Source organism: Lethenteron reissneri, chromosome 16 (assembly GCF_015708825.2).
Source record: "Lethenteron reissneri isolate LAM-NWPU_2019-01 chromosome 16, ASM1570882v1, whole genome shotgun sequence".
NCBI classification, from domain to species: Eukaryota; Metazoa; Chordata; class Hyperoartia; order Petromyzontiformes; family Petromyzontidae; genus Lethenteron; species Lethenteron reissneri.
Window position 1 is genome coordinate 6,268,984 of NC_083794.1, and position 27,478 is coordinate 6,296,461.

The following is a 27,478-nucleotide window of genomic DNA, read 5'->3' on the forward strand; positions in this document are numbered from 1 at the left end:
TGAAGAACAGGCTGCTTGCGTTGTGGCCGAAACGTCGTGAGAATTGTATTTTATTATGTTTTATTTTTATTATTTCCCTTCTACGTGACTTTACCGAAAGAACCAAGAAGACAAATTAAAAAGCTTTCTGTGATGAAAAAACTAAGATGTTTCGTATGTCGCCGTGACAGAAATGTCACGACACGTGCGATCGTGACCATCGGAGTGAATCTTCCTGTCACCGCCGCGGCTTTGTGCCACCTAGAACGTCAGCCGTTTGCGCCGCGTTGCTACCCGAAAGGCAACTTGACTCTGCCTTTGTCCTTGGCTTTTCAACTTGATCGGCACTCGTGCAATTTGCGTTGTTGAGTGTCGGAAGGAATAACCTCGCCGCTTTTTTTTTTTTAAACTCCACCGGAAGGAAGCAAATTAAATGTGAACACGCTTCCTTTTGATTTAAAGCTTTCGTGACTGCAGGGATTCATATTCTTGGTTCTTTCGGTAAAGTCACGTAGAAGGGAAATAATAAGATAATATAAATATAAAAAATAAAAATTCTCACGTTTCGACTGCAACACAAGCAATCATCATCAGGTGTGAAATCCACAGCAAGAAATTTTGAAGAAGAAAAAAAATCTTACTGTCGATTTCACACCTGATGATGATTGCTTGTGTTGCAGTCGAAACGTCGTGAGAATTTGTTTTATATTTATATTATTTTATTATTTCCCTTCTACGTGACTTTACCGAAAGAACCAAGAATACACTTCCTTTTGTAATCCCTGCATTTTTTTAAGTACACGCATATTAATACCGTACGTGAAGATGGTTTAACTGGCTTGAATGGAATTGCTTTATTGTACAGTACTTTTTTAAAATAATTTTTTGGGGGGGGGAGGCGGCATCAAATACCCTTTTTACATATTAGCAACGTGTCATACTGTTGTTGTTTTTAAACATATAAAAATGTCCGTGCATTGTCCGATGATATTACGAGTGCGTGCGAAGTGTTTCCTTGCACACCAATAAAAGCACACACACAGGGGCTTTCTGCTCCACAAGAGTGATTGTAACGTGAAACCTTTATAGCGCGTCCGCCGCGCGATCACGTGCAGCAGCAGCAGCAACAACATTCATCTTAGCCGCGGACAATCTCGGTGGGTTGCAACTTCAAAAGCGAAAAGCGAAGCAGGGAAAACAAACAAACAAACCATGACCACGTGTCGGATACATTCATTCACCGCAATTACCGTCACGAATCATCCGTAAGGAACTGGCCCGGCCCATCGGGTTTTGGGGAACATTTGAAAACTTTGAAGCAAACGCTGCCAATTACCGAACATCGATTGGGTTTACTTGGACGTGCGCGCGTTGTGAAATAGCGCGCGCCAGATGTTTTCGGTGCTGACTACAGACAATTTAGCTCCGTGCCATTCAACGCAGTGGGGTCTGCCGTGTCTTGAGAAGGAAGCAAGCAGGGGGCAAACTGCGTCCCCAAAAGTCGCACGCGCAGGCCCACGAAATGCGCGCACACCGGTGTTTCGGAATGCCGTGGAAGACCTCGACTGCTGTGACAGCAGCTCCAGAAGATCTCCAAACCTGTCAACCCCTTATCAGTGCCCGACCATATTATTACAGACCAATTCAGACCTTATTGGTCACCCCGTGCCCCTTATAGAAAATCTCAAAACGTTCATCCGACAAGGGAGAAAAAAATGTTACTCAATTTCCCTGCACAAGAATACGGGTAAACCGTACGAGTTGACAGGTTTGGAAATCGATACAAAAATATCAATCCACACGCAAATGGGGTGGAAAACCACGTGGGTGCCAATTGAATCGGATAAGTGCCAGGCAAATCTGGCACACAAAAATGTTTTTTTACATAAACACAACGTTCTATTTACAAATTGTCGATTACAAGTTCAGTACTTCGCTGTGTAATCACGTAAATAAATTGGTAATGATTTGCCGTTCCCCACCGAACACATCGATCAAGCTGTAGGAGGGCATTGACGTTCACGCTGTCCGCGCAGAAGATCACAGAGAGCAAGCGTTGTTGTAACAGATGGAGGAGAGAAACAATGTCGAACAAAGCAGTTGTAGGGTAACACTTTTTCATTCATGTAAACACGACCGAATGGAGGGGGGCTGCCACACAAAGCAGTTTACAACTTCAACACACCGGTCCGTAGGCGCCCGAACACGTCGACATTTGCAACGTCTTAAAAGAGTAACAATCCCTTGCCATCTTCCGCACTGGCCATTCCATTGCTGACGTCCTAACAACAATTTAACAGCAGCCCAGTTGACGTTTGCTTTTTAATGTCAACATATTACACGGCGATCAACGTATAGACACCCCCACTGATTTCAAACGACCCCGGCTGGTCTCGTGCAGGACACGGTGGGGCTGGTCACAAGGCACCGTTGATGGCCTCGGCGTAAGAAGCATCATCGAATGATGTCGGCAACATCACGCCGGCTACGGTTGGACAAAGTGCATCGGGGGGACGAGTTCATGAACGATTTCATAAGTGCATCGAATTTTGTGAGAGATGTGGAGAGGCTTTGAAATTAAACGTACCGGTAGTTTTCCCCTGCAACTGATGTCTGTCTCGCCTGGCAATGCAGGAGGTCGTGGCTTAGATCCTGAACCTGACGCTGCCTTGTATATTTGGAGTTTGCGTGTCTCTCGCACCGCGGGTGCGTGGATATTTCTCCGGGTCCTCCGGTTTTTCCACTCCACATTTAGAAACGTGCGTTCAAAGTATTTGGCTGCTATGCGTTGATAAGCCGCTTCCGTTGAGCTATCATTTGTGACCAGGTCGCTTCTAAAAAAGAGCTGTGGAGGAGCGCAGTGACGCCTGACCTGGTAAGATACAAAAAGTTTCGTTTTTTCGTGGGGTATCTATAAATGGACCGTCGCTTTGCTGTACCGTTAACACCGCCGGTCGCGCCACAAATGGCGCGTGCACTTTAAACCGAACCAATCCCACTCAACATTTGTGAACAAAGTGTTGATAACGTAACACACCTTTGAGGAACGAACGAACGAACGCCGCGCTCTTGAAAAACCCAACTGCAACTTTGCTCGTGCAACAAATACAAATATTCCCGTGTTCACGAAAACAAAGCAATCGAGGGTCGTTTGAAAGCTGAAACAAAGTGCAAACTTCCGAAACGGCTTCACAGCTTGGGAGTCGAAGTGACTCTCGCTTCAAAACGCCTCCGCATCCGGCAACACTTTCGGAGCACCGCGCGACGCACACTCGCATCTCACTCAAACCGGCTCAAAAAATCTCTACCGCGGTGCCGAAACCTCTCGCACAAACAAAAACCACGTAAGCGGCAAATAATGGGGGCCTACATTCAAAATGGCATTGAGAAGCGAAGACCCCATTGAACAAGCGACCCTCTCGACCAGTTCACACTTGGATTAAAGAGCTGTGTTGGACCTAATAGAAAGACAAAGACGGCAAAACCCCGTGCGTATTGTTGGAACCAACACCCGTGCACAAAACTGGAAAACGTCACGCAACTCACTTGACCTGCTCCAACAACCAGGGCTACCCGCAGGCTCCCGGAGGCCTGGGGCTGACGGCCCCGGGCAGAATGCCACGCGGGGAGCTCCTTTATTCAAAATCCCAGGCCCCTGATAGAGGGCCCTCTCTTGTGAGGCCCAGGGAACGTTGCCCCACGTGCCCACTCAACCCTCTCTCCGCCTGGGCGGCTCTGATAACAACAGCCATCCTGAACACGAGTTGGTGAATGTCAAGACCCGTGCAGCGGTAACACATCAAGGGTTTCTTTCTTGTTCCTTTACAAAAGAAAGACATATCCAGTCTAACTTCGACTTACCCGTCTATTCCTTCATTTCCCCAACAGCATTTCAAATGACCTATTTTATCCATCTTCCTGTGTGCAATGTCTGTGTGTGTGAACGTCGCAGCGCTGGGCAGGTTTTACCATGGCGCGCTCACAACAAAAAAACTGCAATTCTTGTAAATAAATCAAACGCACCGAAACTGCCAAACAGCATGCGCACGCGCTGGGCTCCCAGTGTTCAGACACAGTATCATCAGCGCAGTGTCAAGCCACGTGCGTCTCATGCTATGGAGTGCTTGTAGCAGCGACGGTGCCAGACACGACATTTGACAGGAGCAGAGCGTGCTCGCTTAATCGCCAATCCCATTGTCGATGGCTGTAAGCGCGATAACGTTTAAAAGACTCAAGCGAGCGTTTCAGACATACCCAGTTTTGGAGTGTAAAGCACCGACAATGAACTAGACGTAACCCGCACAAAGATATCTTCCTCTTAGCTTTGATAATAAGTGCTAAATGGTCGCGGAAGTGGCCGTACAGCGGTTATACCGTACTGCACTATGAACCTGGCAACCCGAGTTCAATTGTCGGTCACGACAATTTGAACCAGTCCTGCCCTCCCCCCCTCTGCCCCCCTCCTTTCACCAATATGGACTCACCAAGATGAAGATGTGTGGTCATATAAACCTCATGAGCGACATGGTGTGGGGGAGGCCTTCCTCCAGCAGTGCATTGACAAGGGGCTGTAGGGAACAATGGTCGGAAAGTTACAGAGGGGGGCGATGGTGTGGGGCCTGACATCTCGTCACCGGTGCTGTCTCTGCATCAGCAGCTAACTTGATGGTGGCTTAGGGGAGGTCAACAACAGATCAGTGCAGCATGCCCACAACTATGTGTGTGTATACCAACGCAACGTGGCATTTTCACAAACTACCCTTATTGTAACGGAGGTACAGCTTTTAGCTTTTATACAAACATCCATAACTGCAAGGGGGCGAGTGAAGGGTGAAAGGGAATGACCGGTTACTGATAATGATCATCTGCGCTGACAGGGCGAATTGGTTAATGGACATCATTGCAGTAGTTACACTTTGAAAGCCCCAAATAACTCCAGGCGAGTAGAAACAAAGGAGCAACGGTGAACTACGCGTCCTTTTTTTAAAAAAAAAAAACACTTAACGAGTTACTACTTTAGAAAAAAATGCGCGAGCAAATTTGGCCACACTACCAAACCTATGTCGGTGTACATCCATTAATAATGTACTGCGTTACTGTACTATCCGGTATGTTGGTACAGATACCATGTATTCAAACGCAAAACCAACATTATAAAACAAAACATTTCAAACTTGGTTATTAACAAAAGACGACAAGGACTCGGATAACAACACCGTGTTACATGGAGAGGTAAATGAGCGATACAATAAGCTGGTGACGTACGAGCTACACACACTGAACAATTAACATAGAAATTGCGATGAAGTTGGGACAGATAAATCAAAAACAGGTGCCTCGCTCAACGAGCTGTGCGAAAAATTTGAATTGAGACCCATTTGTTCGCAAAACGAGCAAATGTTCACGTAGCGAATCGATCGAATGCGCACCGCGTCCCGCAGCTGTTTCCCGGCTGTGCTTCCCACGTGATTCCCCATGTGGGGGGCTTCGTAATGGCACTGTAATGGGCGGGTGGGGCGGGAGGGGCGGGAGGGGTGGGGGCAAGTGGACGGGGGGCTACGCTACGGACAGGCACCCTGCACGCGCTGTGTGGTTATTCATGGGTGCTCAGTGTCACATTCGATGTTTTATTACTTTATTTCGTATTTCTCACGTTAAGAAAGTTGTTCAAGAGTGGAATGTTCTGGGGGATGAAACGTAACTCGGCTTTTAACATGGGAGTCAATGGAAAAACGGTGATCGCTTTAACGCGTTTTCGCTGAACTGGCAATTTTCGCGGAACCTATCACTCTCGTTAAGCGAGACGCGTCTGTGAAGTGCTAAACGGGCAGCACGCGACAAAAGAGCAAATGCAGGAGGCGCTACTCAAGCAGTGGACAGGAGCGATATGAAGCTGACGATAAAGTATTGTCATTTTTAAACAAAGATGACCATGCCACAAACACACACAATGCTAAATGTGTTTTTAACTGCGATTCCATAGATATGCTGTGTCAGTTGTAGGCATGTAACAATTGGTAAACTTAAATCATATCTAAATTAAAAGCTGAAAAACTAATTTCTTTAGAACTGCTTTTTGTGTTCATTTTGTTGTCCATCCTGCACACCTCTGATTAGCACGATCGGGTACGTACGGTGCGAAAGAAGTTCAAGATACCTACATTACGTTCATGCTACACACATTGAAATCTTGCGTGGAAGAGCCGGTTTCATCGTATTTACACAAATTATGAAGAACAAAAAAGTTACCTTCGGCTTAATGGCATGGACGAGACCTAACGAACCTGATAAAGAACACGGGAGAGACAGTGCGGTACAAATGTACAAGCGGGATAACAGAGGAAGATTCCTAAATCGAATCGTGAAACCCTGAATCGTGACAACCTATGGAATCGCCGGCGTGCGGAGCAGGGGGTGGGGGTGGGTAAATCGTTACATGCCTAGACAGCCATGCGCCAGAGACCCACGGCGCGCTGTCCCGCCGGTGCCCGGGCCTCAGTGGAAGACCGTCTGGCGCCACCGATTGTCGTCCAGGAACGGCCACAGGCACTCGTGGATGCCCTGGCGGAACGGCGTGCGCTGCCCAACGCCCAGGCTCTCGAGCAGAGACGTGTCGAGCTGAGCGTTGTGCGGACGGGACGCCCCGGACGGAGGCTCCTCCACCTGCGGGTCGACGGGGCACGGTAGGGCTCACGGGGGCGTTCACGCGCTCACGCTCTCGCCGCTGCCAGGTGGCGCGCGCGGAGAAAGATCCGCGCCCGTATTACGGGGTGCATCGCGGTCGCCCTACCCCGCCCCGAGCTCAACTTCTATCAGAACCTCATCGATCACTTTCAATCACTTTGAGTTAAGTTGCTTCCGCAAGCAGATGCTTTTAATTCGGTCGGATTTTACACATGCATGCGTGTCATTATATGAACGACAAATAAGGTTGATATTTTATCTCAGTCAACCCATGGCACCTGCGTCTGTCCCGCGACTTTCTGCCAGAGGGGCGTTCCGACACTTCACGTGGCCTTAAAGTGCACGTAGCCTGGCACAAGCGCCGTGGTGACGTCACCGCCACTTAGTGGCGAATGGCGTCTGTTGTTGTATATTTAACGGAAATTAACATGTGCGAGCACATGTTGTTTTTACAAAATCGCAATGTAATAATTCCCATTTTAGGCTATACATCAATAAAGGGGAGAATGTGCTGGATGCCCAAAGTTGTCGTGCCCGCACTAAGGCACAAGGTAAGTGAATAACACTACCACTAATAATCATCACTAGTAACAACCAGTGTATTATAGAACTATTGGCCACTGTAAGTTGCCTAGGTTACACCAGATCAATCTTGATTTGAAGCTTTCGTGACTGCAGGAATCCATACTCTTTGGTTCTTTCGGTAAAGTCACGTAGGTGAAAAAATAATAGATCACGACGTTTCGATCGCAACACAAGCAAATCGTCATCAGGTGGGGCAACCACAGACGAGAGATCTGGCGTGGCACGAGGTTATATAGGCCACCTCGTGCCACGGCAGATCTATCGCTTACTTCAGCAGTTCTTTCTTGCTGTGGTTGTCCCACCTGATGACGATTGCTTGTGTTGCGATCGAAACGTCGTGATCTATTATTTTCCTACACCAGATCAAGTTGAGGATACACACAATTCAGTGTTAAATGCCAACCTAAAGCAGCTTTTAATTCTAGATTTGAAGCTTTCGAGACTGCAAGGATTCATATTCTTAGGTTTTTTCGGTAAAGTCACGTAGGTAAAACATCAAAATTAATTAAAATAAAATTAAACTAAAATCACGACGTTTCGGAGGCAATACAAGTCTCCGTCATCAGGTGGGACCGTCACAGCCGGATTAGCCGCACTTGATGCAGCTAATCCGGCTGTGACGGTCCCACCTGATGACGGAGACTTGTGTTGCCTCCGAAACGTCGTGATTTTTATTTTATTTTATTTTTATTAATTTTGATGTTTTACCTACGTGACTTTACCGAAAAAACCTAAGAATACTAAAGCAGCTTATCGAAGGATCCCAAGCGTAAAGGGAGATACATCCCAAGCTGTCCTACTCGGCTGCCCTTGTTATTGTGCAGCCTCCATACTCTCCGTTTCGACCACGTCCTTACTTGCCAGGAGACACAACACCCTCTGCGTCACGAAGAACGCGATTGGAACGGATTTAGTTTTCCCCCTCCCCCCAACAGGCACGCTCAAAGTCACGCTTCTTACCGGTCTCAGGTGGCTGCTCGGCAGATTGAAGGCATCGGCCATGGCACACGCCATCTCGTACTTAGTCATCTTTTCATTCCCCGACCAGTGGTAAATGCCCCTGATGGCGGCGGGGTCCTGCAGCAATGGGCACATAAAGCAGGAGGATCGGTCAGTTAAAGCGGCGAGGTGGCTGGCGACAATCTGTAAAAGAAAACGTTAACGGCAAAACAGGCCGTCGTACACCTGCCATCAAAATCATTGACGTAATCGCACACACACAAGTCGAGTCAATGAGCTTAGCGTTAAAGTCTAATCATCAAAAACAAATTAAGCTTCAAACTCGTGTTGGAGACAGCCCGGGAACTCACAACCCAAGTACGTATCGACAAGATAAGAGCTCTGTGGATTTTTGTATGCACTTTCCTGCAAAGGCCAGAACAGTGGGGTCAGAACAGTGGGGTCAGAACAGTGGGGTAGAGTCTGGCACCACCGCTGGCCCCCTATCTTGTACCCTCCGCCATCCCCTGGTCACCCCACACCCCCACCCCTCCCCTTGGTCACCCCACACCCCCACCCCCAGAGGTCGCAAACGGGTTTTGATTCCTTACCCGTACCCGGCCGCACCAGGGTCGCAAACGACTACCCGTACCCGTACCCGGCCGGGTACGGGTAGCCGGGTATCGGGTAGGGTACGGGTATCGGGTACCCGGTTGCGACCTCTGCCCACCCCCACCGAAGCGACGCCACCAGCACCTGCAGGTGCAGCTCGGTCAGCTGGCGGCACACGAGGGCGACGTCGCGCGTGTGCGTCGGGTAGCGCTGCTGCCAGTGCTCCAAGTCGGCCGACTTGTTGGCGTGCTGCACGCGGTCGAACATCACGGACACGGCGCTCTCCGCCAGGGTCTCGACGGCGCCGTACAGCACCGGCACGCGCAGCACCGCCGCGGCTGCCGTGTGCACGCACGCATACACGCACGCACGCACACACGCACGCACACACGCACGCACACACGCACGCACACACGCGCACACGCGCACGCACGGACACACACGCACACATGCACGCACGCACACACGCGCGCACGCACGCACACACGCACGCACACACGCACACACGCACACACGCACACACGCACGCACGCACACACGCACGCACACACGCACGCAGGGCATTCAATTAATCGTTGCAAATCTGGGTCCCTTATTGATTGAATAAATTTCGATTTAAAGCTTTCGTGACTGCAGGGATTCATCTTCTTGGTTCTTTCGGTAACGTCACATAGAATGGAAATAATAAAATAATAAAACGTAATAAAATACAATTGTCACGACGTTTCGGCTGCTTGCGTTGTGGCCGAAACGTCGTGAGAATTGTATTTTATTATGTTTTATTTTTATTCTTTTACCGAAAGAACCAAGAAGATTCAATAATTGTTCGGCTTGATTGTATTGTCCGTTTCCATTGCGTCGTCTGTTTTTCTTGTTCGTTCTCATGCTCGCACTGTCTCGTGTCCCGTCTCCTTTGTTTCGTCTTCCTTATTTGTACTTTCTTTCATTCCGTACCCTCAGTTACATCCGCTTCATCTCTAGAATCTGTGCAAATTGTACTGCGTGTACTGTTCGTCGTAACAGCACCTTTGAGACGTCTTGCAAGCACGTTCTCGTTTGTTCTGTACGTCTCGTTTGTTTTGTACGTCTCGTTTGTTAGTTGTGTCTTTAAGGACCCTGTCGTCGTTCTCTGCAATGTTGACGTTCTTGTCTTTTGTTTAATGTCGTTGTTGTGCTCACGCAGCACCACGGATCAAACTCGTACAATGGTCGGGCAACTGGCTAAATGGAACCATCTGTGTAGCAAATCAAATAAACTCAAGCTCTATTGTCTAACTCATTATTTCTGTGCATTTTTTAAAATAAACATTAACCTCAAGAAACTTTGCATCACATACACAAAAACCCTAATTATTGTTGCACGCAACATTCCATGCGAATTATAAAAGATGCAATGGCCAAGTTATTATTTATATATTTTAATCTTTTCCCCACATTTTTTCTCTCGATAAAGTTATCGGTCATCAAGTCACGGGGCGAAGAACCCCCTGAGACCTCTCGCACAGCGGTGGAGACCTCCACACTGACAAAAATCGACCCCTGGAAGTGACCATCACAGAACTGCCACCACCGAGATCCCTTCCGATCCATGCCTGTTCAATCGCCGCTGAATCTCCGAACAACTAAGCGAGTGGGGGGCTGCGTGAAGCCACGGGGAAGGGGAGGGATACGTGTGGAGGTGGAGGGGGGGGAGCGGGGTAGAGTTCATGCGTGGTGGGGGGGGGGGGGGGTACACACACCGGGGTGTTCGCGCAGCGTCGCCTGCTCGCCCTCCAGCTTGCTGCGCCCGTACGCGCTGAGCGGCCGTGGCTCGGCGCTCTCGCTGTAGGGGGGGCTGCTGCCGTCGAACACGTAGTCCGTGCTGATGTAGATCAGGAAGCCGCCTACCTGGGCTGCACGTTAACGAGACGGGGTGCGGGAGGGGGTGGAGACGTTAGTGTTATCGGTGACACGACGGAGCGTGAAGGAGGTGACTGCCACGGTGGCTAGGAGATGTTGACGACCTCGCCTGGTGTGCAGGAGGTCGTGGGTTCGATCCCGACCTTGACGCCTGCTGTATATTTGGAGTTTGCGTCTCTCTCTCTCATCATCATCACGGTGGCTAGGAGATATTAACTACCTCGCCTGGTATGCAGGAGGTCGTAGGTTCGATCCCAACCCTGACGCCTGCTGTATACACTATTTGGAGTTTACGGTGTCTCTCCCCCCGTGGTCGCCTGGATTTTTTTCCGGGTCCTCCGGTTTTTCCCTCCACATTTAGAATCAACGTCACGCGTTTAGAGTATTTGGTTGCTATAAATTCCCCCGCGGTGATACGCCACTTCGTTGAGCTACCATTTGTTATAGCCAGGTCGCTTCTCAGTGGGGCCTTGCCTGGTAAAATAAAAGACAGTTTTAGCTTATAGGGTGGGTGGGTGGGTGGGGTAGGGGTGCGGTGAGAAGAGTCTCGTGGGTGAACGTCACACCGGTCTCCCGCGCGAGCGTGGCGGACGCGACCACGTTGAGGAGGTGAGCGGAATGCGGCTCGTTCTCCACCACGTCCGGCCTGCGCTCCGCCGCGCAGTGGACGACCACGTGAGGCTGCCGCGCACACACACACACGAGCACGCGCGCGTACGTATCATCATCATCATCATCACCATCACCCTCGGACATGATCCATCCACTGCTGGATGAAGGCGAATCGCCAACCCTCACCGTCGAGTGATGCGACAATGCACCTTGCTCCTGCGCGTGAGCGGACCTCGTCGTTTCATCTCCGCGGTGGGCGACCTCTCGGGCGTGTTTCCCTCCTTTAGCTGCCACTCCATCGTCGGTCTCGACCATCGGTCTTCGTCCCTTCTAATGCCCTTCCCTGGCCCCCTTAATTTTTTTTAACAGTTAATGTGACGTCTCCCGCTTGCCGTATTCCCACCACCCTGCCAGCTTGCAGCCGAGCATGCGGAGTGTCTCACAGCACAAAATAGGATCCGCACGATCGGCTTTAGGCCAGCGTTTAAAGTGCTGGCTTACAGGTGTGCACCTCCAAGCCTGGTTGACTGATGCTCCTATGCACACTGATTAAATCAAATAACTTTCTTCCCGTAGTTAAGTTCCTTCTTTATCACTACCAGTGATACCTTCACTAATGGTACAAGCTCATTCTACCACAATGTTTACTCCCATTGATTCTGTGTTAATCCATCATATCGTAGGAGAAAAAAAATCCCTTTTCCTTACATTCCTCGACTTTGTAACTCCATCCAATCACCTATTTTCCCAAATTCCTATGACTTCGCTCAATTCAAGAAACACGGTACGGTAATTTGTATCTGCTTACCTATAACCGAGGGGCAGAGGTCGCAACCGGGTACCTGATACCCGTACCCTACCCGATACCCGGCTACCCGTACCCGGCCGGGTACGGGTACGGGTACCCGTTTGCGACCCTGGTGCGGCCGGGTACGGGTAGACCGTGAGTCACTGGTGAGTAACTGTCACTCATTTCCCAACGTCTTGTCTCTTCTTACAATTCAAGTTCCTAGAATCAACCCACCCACGCCTGCAACATGGCTTCATCCCAGAGGTCGCAATCAGGTACCCGATACCCGTACCCTACCCGTACCCGGCCGGGTGCGGATAGGGTACGGGTACGGCCGGGTACGGGTACCCGTTTTCGACCCTGGTGCGGCCGGGTACGGGTAAGGAATCAAAACCCGTTTGCGACCTCTGCCGAGGGGGTATGGTGCGGCGGTGGCGCAGTGGACAGTGGACTACGACGTGAACCCAGCAAGCCAACGTCCATCCTTGGCCAGGGCCAACATCAACATGGCGAGGGAAAGCTGGCCAGGCCCACTGGGCTCGCCCCTTCACAGCAACCCACACTCTGCCCAGCATGGCAACGTGCGGACAAAACAAATCCCATGACCAACACAGTACGGGGAGGCCTTCCATCCATTACAGGCAAACAATACGGCTGAATATTATGATGATATACAGCCGTTTGAGATGTTAACTACCTCGCCTAGTATACAGGAGGTCGTGGGTTCGATCCCGACCGTGACACCTGCTGTTTATTTGGTGTTTGAGTGTCTCTCTTTCTGGTTGCGGAGATTTTTCTCCCTCCGGTTTTTGAATCAACATGCATAGAAAATATGTTGCGATATATTTCCACGCAATGAGCCACTTCATTGAGCTATCATTTGTGATAGTGTATAAATAATGATCATATAGCTCAATGGGCATTTCCTAGTACAACATATAATAGTAGTATCGTATTAATAACTATTATTATTGAACTGTCATTACTATCACAGCATTCGTTTGCTAGCCGCTTTATAAATTTAACACGTAGGTTTTCGCGACCAATATTATTCATAATAAGAGTTCATTGTAATTATCAGCGAAACGTCGTACTCAAATTGTAAACGTTGTGGGTTAACTCTCCAACACAATGGTGTGCTGAAGTAGTAACTAATTGCCATAATTTGTTTACTTGACAAACCTTACATTTTGACTTTGATACCCCCCCCCCGATCACCTACACATTCCACAAGTAGTGACTAATCCCATATCTGCATTTTCCATAAATATGCTAAATCCCTCTGTTGATATGCAAATTCCTTTGTCAAGGCGCCCTCCTCCTCTAACCCAGCTTAAATATACGCTGCCAAGCTTGGTGGTGTTCATTCAGACGCTGTCTTTCCGACAGACCTGTTCTTCACCTGAGGACGGCTGCTTGCGTTGTGGCCGAAACGTCGTGAGAATTGTATTTTATTATGTTTTATTTCTATTAATTTATTATTTCCCTTCTACGTGACTTTACCGAAAGAACCAAGAAGTTGACAAACCTTACTAATCGGTTGTATCGGGTGGTGCTGGGTTAGCGACACATTTATATTTACGCCATCCAACCCAAAATAACTTCCATTAAGAATAACCACTTTGCGTCACGGCCCTTTTGGATTCGGTGCTCGGCAACCGTGCGGCGACGGACCTTGAAGTCCTGGACGAGGTTGCGCACCGCCGCGTCGTCGCACAGGTCCAACGGGAGGTGGTGCGGGCGAGCCCGGCGTAGCCCCGTGCCCAGCGGCAGCCAGCCGTTGTTGAGGAACTCCTGGTGGACGGCGCGGCCCAGCATGCCCGTGGCGCCCGTCACCAGCACGCGCCGCTCACGCACGCTCTCCTCCCCCTGCCGGGACGGACACACGCACACGCACACGTACGCGCGCGGTCGTGCGTCGCTCCGGACGTCAGCTGCTAAGCCGGACAGAGCTTTGTCCTCAGATCAGTGCCCCGTCAGGAATAGTCAGGTGTGGGGCTGCGAGGAATGAAGGATGCCACTAAGCAGTTGGAGGCAGTGACTTGCTTGCCATTTTCTCTATTTTGCACTCCGATAATTTTTTGTTGTTGTAACTTTCTTGTTGTTGTTGTTTGACTTGCATCCCACTGGGATTTTTGCACACAGCGTTGGTGTACGGTGTTTTTTCTGCAATATTTTGCTGTCTTTTCTTGAATATTCTGTTTGCACTTAGTCACATATTCACTTTAAGATGTTTTTTGTTCATGTTTTTGTTTTTTGTTTGTTGCGGTTGCACCCGATTCAAGAGCCAAATGGCTCACAGGGCTATACCTAATAAATGAATTTGAACTTGAACTTGAACCCGCCGATGCTGAACATCTGTAAAGAAGAGCTTCGGAGCTTATCAGATAGTCTAAATAAAGATTTTGATCCTCATGTACCTGCGCTGGGTTCCTCAGCTGTTGTTGTCCAGCGGGTCACGTAGTAAATCTAACGCTTGCTGGCAGGGCATGCTTTTGACTAGCTATCCAACAAAGATGGTCACCACATCGCGCGCCACTGGAGCTATGCACAACAAACATATAGATTGAAAACTCATTTCTTTAAGAGTGCCTTTTTGTGGTTTAGTTTGTTGTCCTTCCCCCGCACCTCCGATAATCACTGCCGGCTACGTATGGTGCGAAGGAAGATTAACATACACATGCGATGTCGCGAAATATCTTCACATCGTAGTGTCAAGTGTACAGAACATTATGATTTAAATGGTGTTGTGACATCACCACGTCTTCATACGTCACTGCTAATCTGTTACCTCCTGTCTCCAGGAGCCCGGGTGCAAAAAAATTGTGTAAAACCTATCAGGCAGTGAATTGCATCGGCTCCGAAAATATGCACGGAGTGAAATTCTCAGTGTCTGTGCAAATTTGAACACTCGTCAGTGGTTGCTATGGATTACATCATCACTCCCGTTACACCAGCCAATCAGCTGCCAGGAAAACAATCCTCACGCAACATGGCGACCGTGTTGCATCAGGACTTGCGCAACATGGCTGCCGTGACGTCATCGCTCCATGAGCTTAAGGTGACCTAAGTCGCATATTTATATTATTCATGTAATTTAAACTCGAGTGTAATTTTGCGTGCAATGATTTGTGCAAAGCGTGTGAGAGGGCATCTATGTCACTGTTTGAGTGTGTTACTTTGAGTGGGAATGTCTTTATGTGTGACAGTGGTTTTTGTGTTTTCTTATTATTTATGTACTAGCCTTGATAGGTGCTCGCTAACAGTATTTTGAAAGGCTATATGGAGGATCTGTTTAGTTTATTTGTGACAGTGCGTGTTCGTGTGGGGCGAGTATTTGTATTCGATTGTGCATGTGTGTGTTTGTGCTTTGAGTGTATAGGTGTGTATTTGTAATAGTATGTGGATGTATGGCTGTACCTCTGTATGTGTATTTGTTAAAGTGTGTGCAGAGCAGTAGCGTCGCAGTTAGCACGCTATGCCAAGAACCCAGCGACTGGAGTTCGATTCCCACTCGCAGCCAACACCAGTGACTATCTGAACCGGTCCTGGGCCTCCCCTAGGTAGGCTCAGCCTCAAATGAGTACCTGGTGCAGTGTGTAGAAAACATTGCCACTGGGGAGACAAGGATGGTCAGGCGTGGTGTTGGACATTCACCCCCTCATGTATCATGTCGGCCTTATTAGATCCTCGCTAACAGCATTTGCCCCAACAGTCTGTTCAGGCTATACGGGAGATCTTTGTCTTTGGACGTGAGTGATGGCTGACTCACTGGTCTCATGGAAATGTATGCAATCCTCTTGCGTAATTCTCGTAGGGACTAGGAAATTGGGACGAATCTTTGGTTACATATTTGATAGAATTGTGTAAGACGTCCAGGTCGTCTCTCATCTCTCTTATTTATCTTTTGATTTTATGAATGTCTATCCCTTAAGGTCTCAGTGAGCCGTAACTCTCGGCATATCATAGCTTCGTGGGGGGGGGGAGGTACTCCTACAACCTTTTTGAGCCAGATATGGCCCATGACAGCTGGCTGAAGAACTCTGCATTGTTGCTTTGTGTTGATCAAACGAAAAATTCCAAGTGGTTTTATGCCCAACTCTTGTACAAAGCCAAGCGGTGGGACCTCCTTATTCGTATCCTGGGGAAGAGACAACTGACATGAAAATTACTGCTGACGTTTTATTGACTCTGAAGGTTTAAAAGGCTGCCCTCTCACCCCAGAGTGGAATTTGTACTCGCAACAATACGATTGTGAGTGCACGGCCATTCCACATTCTCTTCACAGGCACACACATTTATCAAGATCGCGCACGCAATGCCGTAGACACCACGACACACGCCGATTGTTCTTCCTTCTGCCAGATCCTAACAACGTTTGCCCTGTCTTAGTTCTGCTTTTAAATGTCTTATTACTTACAAACCGGACGTATGAGTCACTGCAATGCCAGTCTCAGTAACCTCACAACCACCTCCATATCCTGTGCGCGTGCCCCACCCGTCACAACCTGCTTCCTGAACACGTCCACGATTCATCTTCTTGGTTCTTTCGGTAAAGTCACGTAGAAGGGAAGTAATAAAATAATAAAATAAAACATAATAAAAAATAATTCTCACGACGTTTCGGCCACAACGCAAGCAGCCGTCCTCAGGTGACGCTGTCTCCCCGACAGACCTGGTTTTCACCTGAGGACGGCTGCTTGCGTTGTGGCCGAACCGTCTTGAGAATTATTTTTTATTATGTTTTATTTTTATTATTTTATTACTTCCCTTCTACGTGACTTTACCGAAAGAACCAAGAAGATGAATCCCTGCAGTCAAGAAAGCTTTAAATCGAAACGTCCATGATTATTTCATGTCACGTTCAAGTATGGACTTTCAAGTGGCTTACCAAACCATACCCATGCCATGAAATACATCGCATGCTCAGCCAGCATTGCACGTGTATTCGACAGGCAGATGTCTCGCTTGCAATGGGTCGGCTTCTCTTGAGCTACACAAGAGTCTGTAGCAACACAAACTTTACTTCTGCCTCGAACACCCCCGTGTTCTGCCAACACTAGAGGTGACAACTAAACGTACACAACTGTAAACGTTTTACACCACCGATATGATACAAACAGGAACACCTGTACTCATACCTGTCAACCCCTTATCAGTGCTACTTATTACAGACCAATTTAGACCTTATTGGTCACGCCGTGCCACTTATAAATCTCAACGTTAATTCTACAAAGTCCCATTACAAGGGAGACACACAAAGAGAGGGCATTCTTTTACCCGTATTGAAAACTCAACTTCCCTGTACAACGAATACGATTACGAAGTAAACCGTATGGGCTAACAGTTGTGTCCTGTGCAATTATCGCAATGACAACGAAAGCTAACCGTTAAATAATACAACATGCGGTCAATTATAACGTGATGTATAGAATAGTAAATGCAATAAAATACACTCTTAAACTTCACGTAGAGGTGATATCCTATTTAGGTTTTTTTTTTAAACGTATCGATGTTAAAATATGAGCAGTAACATAAACACGTGTTACTGAACACAGTGAAGACATCGTATTCACCCCGAACACGATGAACATCAACTCACAGTGACCCAACAGGATCGTGAATTCATAACAGCCAGCAAAAAATCATCTATTTATGGGACGTCAAATGCTTTAAATCTTGTCCATTAAGCACGGTGGGCTACCTACAATGCGGAAAAATCCCAACACACACGGACACATTTGGCAAAAGCCGAACGCACGACATATACAGTATTCATATATGAATGAATAATAATTCAACTTTATAACCATTCAAGCTGCGCTGTGTGAAGATATTGTGCCAGTTACAAACAGCACTGTTAGTCGTGTCAATTAGGAGGGCGTGGAAGCGTCTTGTAACTGAACCCAACACGGAAAACGTCAAATCACCCACAGCAAGCGGACAAGCTGCGGCATCTAAAACATTAATCCCGAGTATGGCCAGCATTTAGTAACGAATTGCGTTGAATTAAGAGTTACACGGCGTTAAATATCGTGGGGGGCACGATTGCGGGCGTGCACTGCAAGGCAAAGCCAACGAATCTCCCTGCGTAGCATGAACAGGCTGTCTGGGGCAAGTGTCGTTAGCTACAAGCCTCACCTGGTACACACTCTGTGCTACAAGCCTCACCTTGACTCTGTGCTACAAACCTCACCTGGTACAGACTCTGTGCCACAAGCCTCACCTGGTACAGACTCTGTGTTACAAACCTCACCTGGTACAGACTCTGTACCACAAGCCTCACCTGGTACAGACTCTGTACCACAAGCCTCACCTTGTACACAGACTCTGTGCCACAAACCTCACCTGGTACAGACTCTGTGCTACAAACCTCACCTGGCCCACACTCTGTGCCACAAGCCTCACCTGGTACACACTCTGTGCCACAAGCCTCACCTGGTACACACTCTGTGCCACAAGCCTCACCTGGTACACACTCTGTGCCACAAGCCTCACCTGGTACACACTCTGTGTTACAAGCCTCACCTGGTACAGAGTCTGTGCCACAAGCCTCACCTGGTACAGACTCTGTGCCACAAGCCTCACCTGGTACAGACTCTGTGCTACAAACCTCACCTGGTACAGACTCTGTGCTACAAACCTCACCTGGTACAGACTCTGTACCACAAACCTCACCTGGTACAGACTCTGTGCCACAAGCCTCACCTGGTACAGACTCTGTGCTACAAGCCTCACCTGGTACAGACTCTGTGCCACAAGCCTCACCTGGTACAGACTCTGTGCCACAAGCCTCACCTGGTACAGACTCTGTGCCACAAACCTCACCTGGTACAGACTCTGTGCCACAAGCCTCACCTTGACTCTGTGCCACAAGCCTCACCTGGTACAGACTCTGTGCTACAAGCCTCACCTGGTACAGACTCTGTGCCACAAGCCTCACCTGGTACAGACTCTGTGCCACAAGCCTCACCTGATACAGACTCTGTGCCACAAACCTCACCTGGTACAGACTCTGTGCTACAAGCCTCACCTGGTACACACTCTGTGCTACAAGCCTCACCTGGTACACACTCTGTGCTACAAGCCTCACCTGGTACAGACTCTGTGCCACAAGCCTCACCTGGTACACACTCTGTGCCACAAGCCTCACCTGGTACACACTCTGTGCCACAAACCTCACCTGGTACACACTCTGTGCCACAAACCTCACCTGGTACACACTCTGTGCCACAAGTCTCACCTGGTACAGACTCTGTGCTACAAACCTCACCTGGTACAGACTCTGTGCTACAAGCCTCACCTGGTACAGACTCTGTGCCACAAGTCTCACCTGGTACAGACTCTGTGCTACAAACCTCACCTGGTACACACTCTGTGCTACAAACCTCACCTGGTACACACTCTGTGCTACAAACCTCACCTGGTACAGACTCTGTGTTACAAGCCTCACCTAGTACAGACTCTGTGTTACAAGTCTCACCTGGTACAGAGTCTGTGCTACAAGTCTCACCTGGTACAGACTCTGTGCCACAAGCCTCACCTGGTACACACTCTGTGCTACAAACCTCACCTGGTACACACTCTGTGCTACAAGTCTCACCTGGTACACACTCTGTGCTACAAGCCTCACCTGGTACACACTCTGTGCCACAAGCCTCACCTGGTACACACTCTGTGCTACAAACCTCACCTGGTACACACTCTGTGCTACAAGTCTCACCTGGTACACACTCTGTGCTACAAGCCTCACCTGGTACACACTCTGTGCTACAAGCCTCACCTGGTACAGACTCTGTGCCACAAGCCTCATCTGGTACACACTCTGTTACAAACCTCACCTGGTACACACTCTGTGCCACAAGCCTCACCTGGTACAGACTCTGTGCCACAAGCCTCACCTGGTACACACTCTGTGCTACAAACCTCACCTGGTACAGACTCTGTGCCACAAGCCTCACCTGGTACAGACTCTGTGCCACAAGCCTCACCTGGTACAGACTCTGTGCTACAAACCTCACCTGGTACACACTCTGTGCTACAAACCTCACCTGGTACAGACCTCTGTGCTACAAGCCTCACCTGGTACACACTCTGTGCTACAAGCCTCACCTGGTACACACTCTGTGCTACAAGCCTCATCTGGTACACACTCTGTGCTACAAGCCTCATCTGGTACACACTCTGTGCTACAAGCCTCACCTGGTACAGACTCTGTGCTACAAGCCTCACCTGGTACACACTCTGTGCTACAAGTCTCACCTGGTACACACTCTGTGCTACAAGCCTCACCTTGACTCTGTGCTACAAGCCTCACCTGGTACACACTCTGTGCCACAAGCCTCACCTGGTACACACTCTGTGCTACAAGTCTCACCTGGTACACACTCTGTGCTACAAGCCTCACCTGGTACAGACTCTGTGCCACAACCCTCACCTGGTACACACTCTGTGCTACAAGCCTCACCTAGTACACACTCTGTGCCACAAGCCTCACCTGGTACAGACTCTGTGCTACAAGCCTCACATAGCACAGACTCTGTGCTACAAGCCTCACCTGGTACACACTCTGTGCTACAAGCCTCACCTGGTACACACTCTGTGCTACAAGTCTCACCTGGTACACACTCTGTGTTACAAGCCTCACCTGGTACAGACTCTGTGCTACAAGCCTCACCTTGCATAGTTCAACGTGACCGGGGCTGTAGCGAATGTTGAGGCCTCTCTCCAGCCCGTACGACTGCATCTCTCTTTCTCTCCGCGTGCGTGTGATGGTTTAGATAACAAGGATTCTTAATCTTTTCCACCACCACGGTTTTAAAAATGTAAATTTAAACCCGAAAACGTTGCCTCGATCGCGACAACAACAAACAACAACAGCCCGTGGTGGTGGTGGTGTGGTGGTGGTATGGGTGGCGTTCAATTTCCATAGACCGCTTCGGCCGCGCGCGACTCTGATTGGTCCGCCGCGAGTGCCTCGCGCGATGATCGCGCTTCCCGATTGGCTGACGCGCGAGCGCGAGGACCAATCGGAGAGCCGCTGAGCGTGCCGGTGCCTTGTGCGTTGTACGGAATGCAAACGGGGCAGTGGTAACCCGGAAGTGAACGATGTTGACGTTTTGAGGTCCTTTAAACGTCAAACGCTGCACTGGGTAATGGAGTGAGAGGCCTTTAAAAATATATAAAAATAAATGTTTATGTTGGACAGGATGTTATATTTAAAATATGTGCGGTAACTTATGGGTGCCTATGGATTTTTAAAAATATTTTGGATAAAAAAAATGTTTTTTTTGTGTTTGTGCCGTACTGTTTGTGCATTGTCATAAGTGTTTGTGATGGATTATTGGGTGTCTATGCCAAGCGTAGTTTGTTTATTCTGACTTTCGTACGCATAGCCGTAGTGATCATAGCTGTCGTGATTATAACTGTAGTGATCACAGTTGTAGTGATCGTAGCTGTCAACCTACACGATCTACCCGTATTCTTGTAGAGGGAAATGTAGTTTCCAAGTCCATACGGCGTGTAGCCGTTTCAATACGGGCAAAAAATATCTATATCACGACCCACGGTGGACACGACCCACAGTGGTGTCTGGCGGTGTTGGTGGTGGTGGTGACGGTGGTGGTGGTGGCGGTGGTGTTGGTGGTGGTGGTGATGGTGGTGACGGTGGTGTCTGGCGGTGTTGATGGTGGTAGTGACTGTGGTGGTGGTGACGGTGGTGGTGGTGACGGCGGTGGTGGTTGGTGTTGGTGGTGGTGATGGTGGTGGTTGGTGGTGACGGTGGTGGTGTTGGTGGTGATGGTGGTGGCGACGGTGGTGGTGTTGGTGGTGGTGGTGGTGTTGGTGGTGGTGACGGTGGTGGTGGTGTTGGTGGTGATGGTGGTGGCGACGGTGGTGGTGTTGGTGGTGGTGTGTTGGTGGTGGTGGTGACGGTGGTGGTGTTGGTGGTGGTGACGGTGGTGGTGTTGGTGGTGGCGACGGTGGTGGTGTGGTGGTGGTGGTGGTGTTGGTGGTGGTGACGGTGGTGGTGGTGTTGGTGGTGATGGTGGTGGCGACGGTGGTGGTGTTGGTGGTGGCGACGGTGGTGGTGTTGGTGGTGGTGGTGACGGTGGTGGTGTTGGTGGTGGTGACGGTGGTGGTGGTGTTGGTGGTGGTGGTGACGGTGGTGGTGACCGTGGTGGGTGGTGGTGTTGGGTCGATTTTGTGACCGGCAACTTTGAGAACTCCGCTGCAACGCCCCGGGATTGTGGCAGGGGGCACCAAACGGCCACGAATTTCACTTCGGAAACGCCACGAAAAATGTGGCCCACCACCACCACCACGACCACCACCACCCCCACCACGACCACCACCACCACCACCACCCCCACCACGACCACCACCACCACCCCCACCACGACCACCACCACCCCCACCACCACCACGACCACCACCACCACGACCCTCTCTGCTGCTGCCCTCTGCGTGTGACACGGAAGCGTTTAGAAGAAGGCGGTAGAGGAGTCGTGGAACCGCCAACAACAGATCGGTTTTATTTGTTTACCCTTTATACAAAGACACAATGTCGAGACTAAGAAGGTTGCCAGACTCGTCGTAATCCCACGGCAGTGTTTTAAGAGCCCCCTCTGTGTGTGTGCGTGTACTGTCCCAGCAAGTTGGCACAGTAGGGGGGCACAGGTGGTGCATCAGCCGGTCATCTCGGTCATCTCGGTCAGTCGACCCGTGGCACCTGCTGGGTCTGCCCCGTGACCTCCTCCTGCCAGCGGGCGTTCGACACTTCAGGTGGCAGCCTCAAGGTGCACATGGCCTGGCACAAGCGTCGTGGTGACGTCACCGCCACTTAGTGGCGAATGGCGGTTGTTGTTGTCTGTATGTGGCTAAAGCACAGCAAGTTGGCACAGTAGGGGGGCACAGGTGGTGCATCAGCCAGTCATCTCGGTCATCTCGGTCAGTCGACCCGTGGCACCTGCTGGGTCTACCCCGTGACCTCCTGCCAGCGGGCGTTCGACAACTTCACGTGGCAGCCTCAAGGTGCACTTGGCCTGGCACAAGCGTCGTGGTGACGTCACCGCCACCTAGTGGCGAATGGCGGTTGTTGTTGTTGTGTGAGAGACGTACGTGCTGTTTCACAACACAGGTAACTCACACACTGTTATACTGCCATCCTTTGTAACGCAGTGATGATCTTTCGATTTAAAGCTTTCGTGACTGCAGGGATTCATCTTCTTGGTTCTTTCGGTAAAGTCATCACGTAGAATGGAAATAATAACAAAATAATAAAAATAAAACATTAATCATTCAGACTCTGTCTCCTCGACAGACCTGTTCTCCACCTGCGGACGGCTGCTTGCGTTGTGGCCGAAACGTCGTGAGAATTATTTTATTATGTTTTATTTTTATTATTTCCATTCTACGTGACTTTACCGAAAGAACCAAGAAGACAGTGACGATCATTGTAGACATTGACTGCCCTTTGTACATCCTCTGGCCGGATGAACACATGTTCGTGCTGTGTCGGTCATGGGAGGATTGTTTGACTATACTTCACCACGCTGGTCCATGGGTACGCTAAACACAAGGACCGGTTCCGGATATATGACCGTGGCCCGAAATCCAACTCAGATTCGCGAGTTTGTCATCGATACATCCCTGTAACACGTATCCTTTATTAAATCCTTTATATTAAGTTCGCTTGCTTGCTTGCTTGCTTGCGTGCTTGCGTACGACCGTGCAAACCTTTCGGTCGTTTTTTAACCCACTCCCGTGATCAATCGAGCTGACATTTTGCACACAGACTCGTTGTGCGAGACAATTAATGTTCGTGAAAATTTTTTTCCAAAATTTACACTGTTTAGGGAAAACAATAAATATTTAATTACCAATTGTTTAATGCTGGCAGACAATCATCTGACCCATAGGTGGCAGCCATCTCAAGCCAGAGGATGTAGAGGACTCTAGCCGCCACGCATATAAAGGATTAGAGTGAAAAACTTTGTTTTTTACGGGTTATACTTATTACCCTACCATGATTGTATGTTGGTCTTGTGGAAAGTCTCATTGTGTAAGTTTTTTACGTTGCTCATAAGCGTTTAGAGTAGTCGATTACACTTCAAGCAACGTTGTTGTTTACTATACGTCTAAGGCTTCCACGTGTATGTTCGTCACCTTCGCCAGCCCTCCTTGACCAGCGTGGTGAAGTATACTCAAATAACCCCCACACACACACACCTAATGGGGAAGACCCTGAATCCAGCAGTGGATTGAACAAGGCCTGTCAGGTGTAGGTAAGCGCCACGTGGTGGTTACGAGGCATGTCGTCGTGAGAGTGAAGACGTCATTAGGGGCCGTCCATAAATGACGTCACTGCGATTTTGGACGAGTTTTGACCCCCCCCCACCCCCACTTCGTCACACGACGTCACAAAAGTCAGACCCCCCCTCAAATATGACGTCACAAAGCTCTGCCCCCCCCCCCCCCCAAAAAAATAAAACATGCTTAAAATCGCTTTAAACTATTGTCATTGTAGTGCGTAGTTCATGTGGCGCTACATTTTGATGTTGTAGGAGAAAACATAAAAGTCTAATTAAGTAGAACGTGTTGTCTATATTTTTTAAAGTTGCGCATTTTTATGTGACGTCACATTTCACCCCCCCCCCCCCCTCGTCACAAATGTCTGACCCCCCCTAGGTGCGTGACGTCATTTATGGACGGCCCCTTAGCTGTCAATCCTAGTCAGTGCCCTACCTTATCTTATTTTTGCCCATATTGAAACGGCTGCACGCCTAATACGGACCTGAAAACTCAAATTTCCCTGTACAAAACAGGGAGTACACCGTGTGGGTTGACATTATGAGATGTTTCTAGATTTGAAGTTTTCGTGACTGCAAGGATTCATACTCTTTGGTTCTTTCGGTAAAGTCACGTGGGTAAAAAATAAAATAAAGAGATAAAAATAGAAATAAGAATACGTTAATAAAGTAAATCAAATCACGACGTTTCGATGTGAACACAAGCAATCATCATCAGGTGTGAAAATTACAGCTAGAAAAAACATTTTCTGTGATTTCACACCTGATGATTGCTTGTGTTCCAATCGAAACGTCGTAATTTAATTTACTTTTTATTTAGTTCATCTCTTATTTTTATTTTATGTTTTACCTACGTGACCTTTACCGAAAGAACCAAATAGTATAGCTATGAGATTCACGTATTGTCATGCAAAGATGGGGAGGGAGAGGCATTTTGTCAAGAAGAGACAGTGGTGGAGACTCGCCGTGTAAGAATGGTGCCTGGTCCACGCAGGCGGCATGAGTGGGGCTCTGGGAAGCGTCTCGTCACTGTGGCACCACGTCCTTCGATGAGTGATTGAGACTGTCTCTTCTGATGGAGCCACGCACGTAAGTTCCACATCAGGGTTCGGTACGTACGGGGCGAAATAAGTTCGACTGTACGGGGACGAACGAGTTAGAGTCCAGAGGTCTGTTCGTAAGTCCAACTTTACCTTTCGATTTCAAACGTGTTGTACGGCATGTACATAGACAGGGAATGGCTTTAAAAGTTGCATAATCTCCTGTAGTGTAGATGCCACTGGTTCTTCACGTTCTGGAGATGTAGACGCCACTGGTTTCTTGACGTTCTGTAGATGTAGATGCCACTGGTTCTTCACATTCTGCAGATGTAGATGCCACTGGTCTTCACGTTCTGAGATGTAGATGCTACTGGTTCTTCACGTTCTGTAGATGGAGATGCCACTGGTTCTTCATGTTCTGCAGATGTAGATACCACTGGTTCTTCACGTTCTGCAGATGTAGATGCCACTGGTTCTTCACGTTCTGTAGATGTAGATGCCACTGGTTCTTCACGTTCTGTAGATGTAGATGCCACTGGTTCTTCACGTTCTGCAGATGTAGATGCCACTGGTTCTTTACGTTCTGCAGATGTAGATGCCACGGTTCATTACGTTCTGCAGATGTAGATGCCACTGGTTCTTCACGTTCTGCAGATGTAGATGCCACTGGTTCTTCACATTCTGCAGATGTAGATGCCACTGGTTCTTTACGTTCTGTAGATGTAGATGCCACTGGTTCTTCACATTCTGCAGATGTAGATGCCACTGGTTCTTCATGTTCTGCAGATGTAGATGCCACTGGTTCTTCACGTTCTGTAGATGTAGATGCCACTGGTTCTTCACGTTCTGCAGATGTAGATGCCACTGGTTCTTCACGTTCTGCAGATGTAGATGCCACTGGTTCTTGACGTTCTGCAAATGTAGATGCCACCACGACCATCTATTGCGCGGCGGTTAAAATTACGACTCTCGGTCTGAACAGGAAACTGGACATACGGACAGCTTTATTCTTATCGTAAGTCGCGTTTTCGCAAGTAGAGGAGTCCCTGTACATACACCATTGTATGCACACTACGACACGTGACATGTGCAGCTCGACCTTAAAATACCGGATAATATATTTTCGTATCAAGACCCCGTTATATCCATGTAGCCCATTTATAGCCGTGCAATGTTAATTAAATGTTAACTACGTTCCTCTTTACGTCGTCAAATATATCAAGTTCAAAGTTACGAAAAAAACAACCATTAAAACCATCAAAAATCACGAGCCCATTCTGGAACCCACATTTCAGTGCTGCAGTAGTTAGTGCGCGGCACGGCGCTGAACTGGGACTCCGCTGGTACGCGACGCTTCCGCGCAGCGTGGAGATGCAGCTAACAGCACGTCAGCAATGCTTTGCACGCTGTTAATATGTTGAGCTTTGGGAGTGTGATTCTTTTTCGTTAATGCAATTTTGAATATTTAGAGGTCCTGCCAAATATCCCTCCTGTTTTATATGGGACACTGCACATCCGGCCACGATATTTGAGAGGACACAACTGCATGGACGTATGTTGAACTTCTTTTGCGCCGTACGTAGCCAACCTTGCTAATCGGTGGTGCGGAGCAAGGACAACAACTAAACACAAAAATCAATTTGAGTTTTCAATCTAGATTTAAAAGTGCATAGCTCCAGCGGCTTCCTATTATCGGAAGGAAGAGCGTTCCAGGCGGCCGCAGAAGCGCATCCGAAAGGGCGCGTTGCGGTGACCGTCTCCGTTCAATGGCCAACCAAAAGCCGCTGCTGCTGCTACGAGGATTGACCGGAGGTCACGTGACGGTTTATGTTCCTTGACGAGACTGTGGTGCGGAATTTCCGCCACCGCCTGAAAATCGCCAAGAGGCACGCGCACGCGAGCACTTTCAAAGACACCGTACGTGTTCGGTACTGGGAGCACTCTGACCGCGACACTGTTGAATCGTCGTTGACCCCCCCCCCCCCCCCCCCCCCACTTGTGTCGGCAGGTGTTGAGGTCGCTGGGCTACT

The 27,478-nt window shown here is 48.9% G+C and overlaps 2 protein-coding genes across 2 annotated transcripts in view; one reads left to right on the forward strand and one right to left on the reverse strand.

Annotated features, from left to right (window-relative positions):
* Nucleotides 1-899: 899 nt before the first annotated feature.
* LOC133342882 (methionine adenosyltransferase 2 subunit beta-like) lies at nt 900-21,023 on the reverse strand. Its single transcript, XM_061552244.1, has 7 exons — nt 20,778-21,023; nt 13,775-13,969; nt 11,265-11,379; nt 10,539-10,691; nt 8,944-9,137; nt 8,209-8,325; nt 900-6,642 (listed from the first exon to the last, which is right to left on the reverse strand). Exons 1-7 carry the CDS (start codon nt 20,844-20,846, stop codon nt 6,475-6,477), a joined length of 1,011 nt encoding a protein of 336 aa, XP_061408228.1. The 5' UTR covers nt 20,847-21,023; the 3' UTR covers nt 900-6,474.
* A 183-nt stretch (nt 21,024-21,206) lies between these two features.
* Nucleotides 21,207-27,478, forward strand: part of LOC133342887 (UDP-N-acetylglucosamine transferase subunit ALG13 homolog) — a 98,664-nt gene continuing 92,392 nt past the window's right edge. Inside the window, exons 1-2 of the mRNA XM_061552255.1 lie at nt 21,207-21,252; nt 22,756-23,131. The gene's annotated coding sequence lies outside the window, so the exon portion shown is untranslated. The remainder of the gene's footprint in view (nt 21,253-22,755; nt 23,132-27,478) is intronic.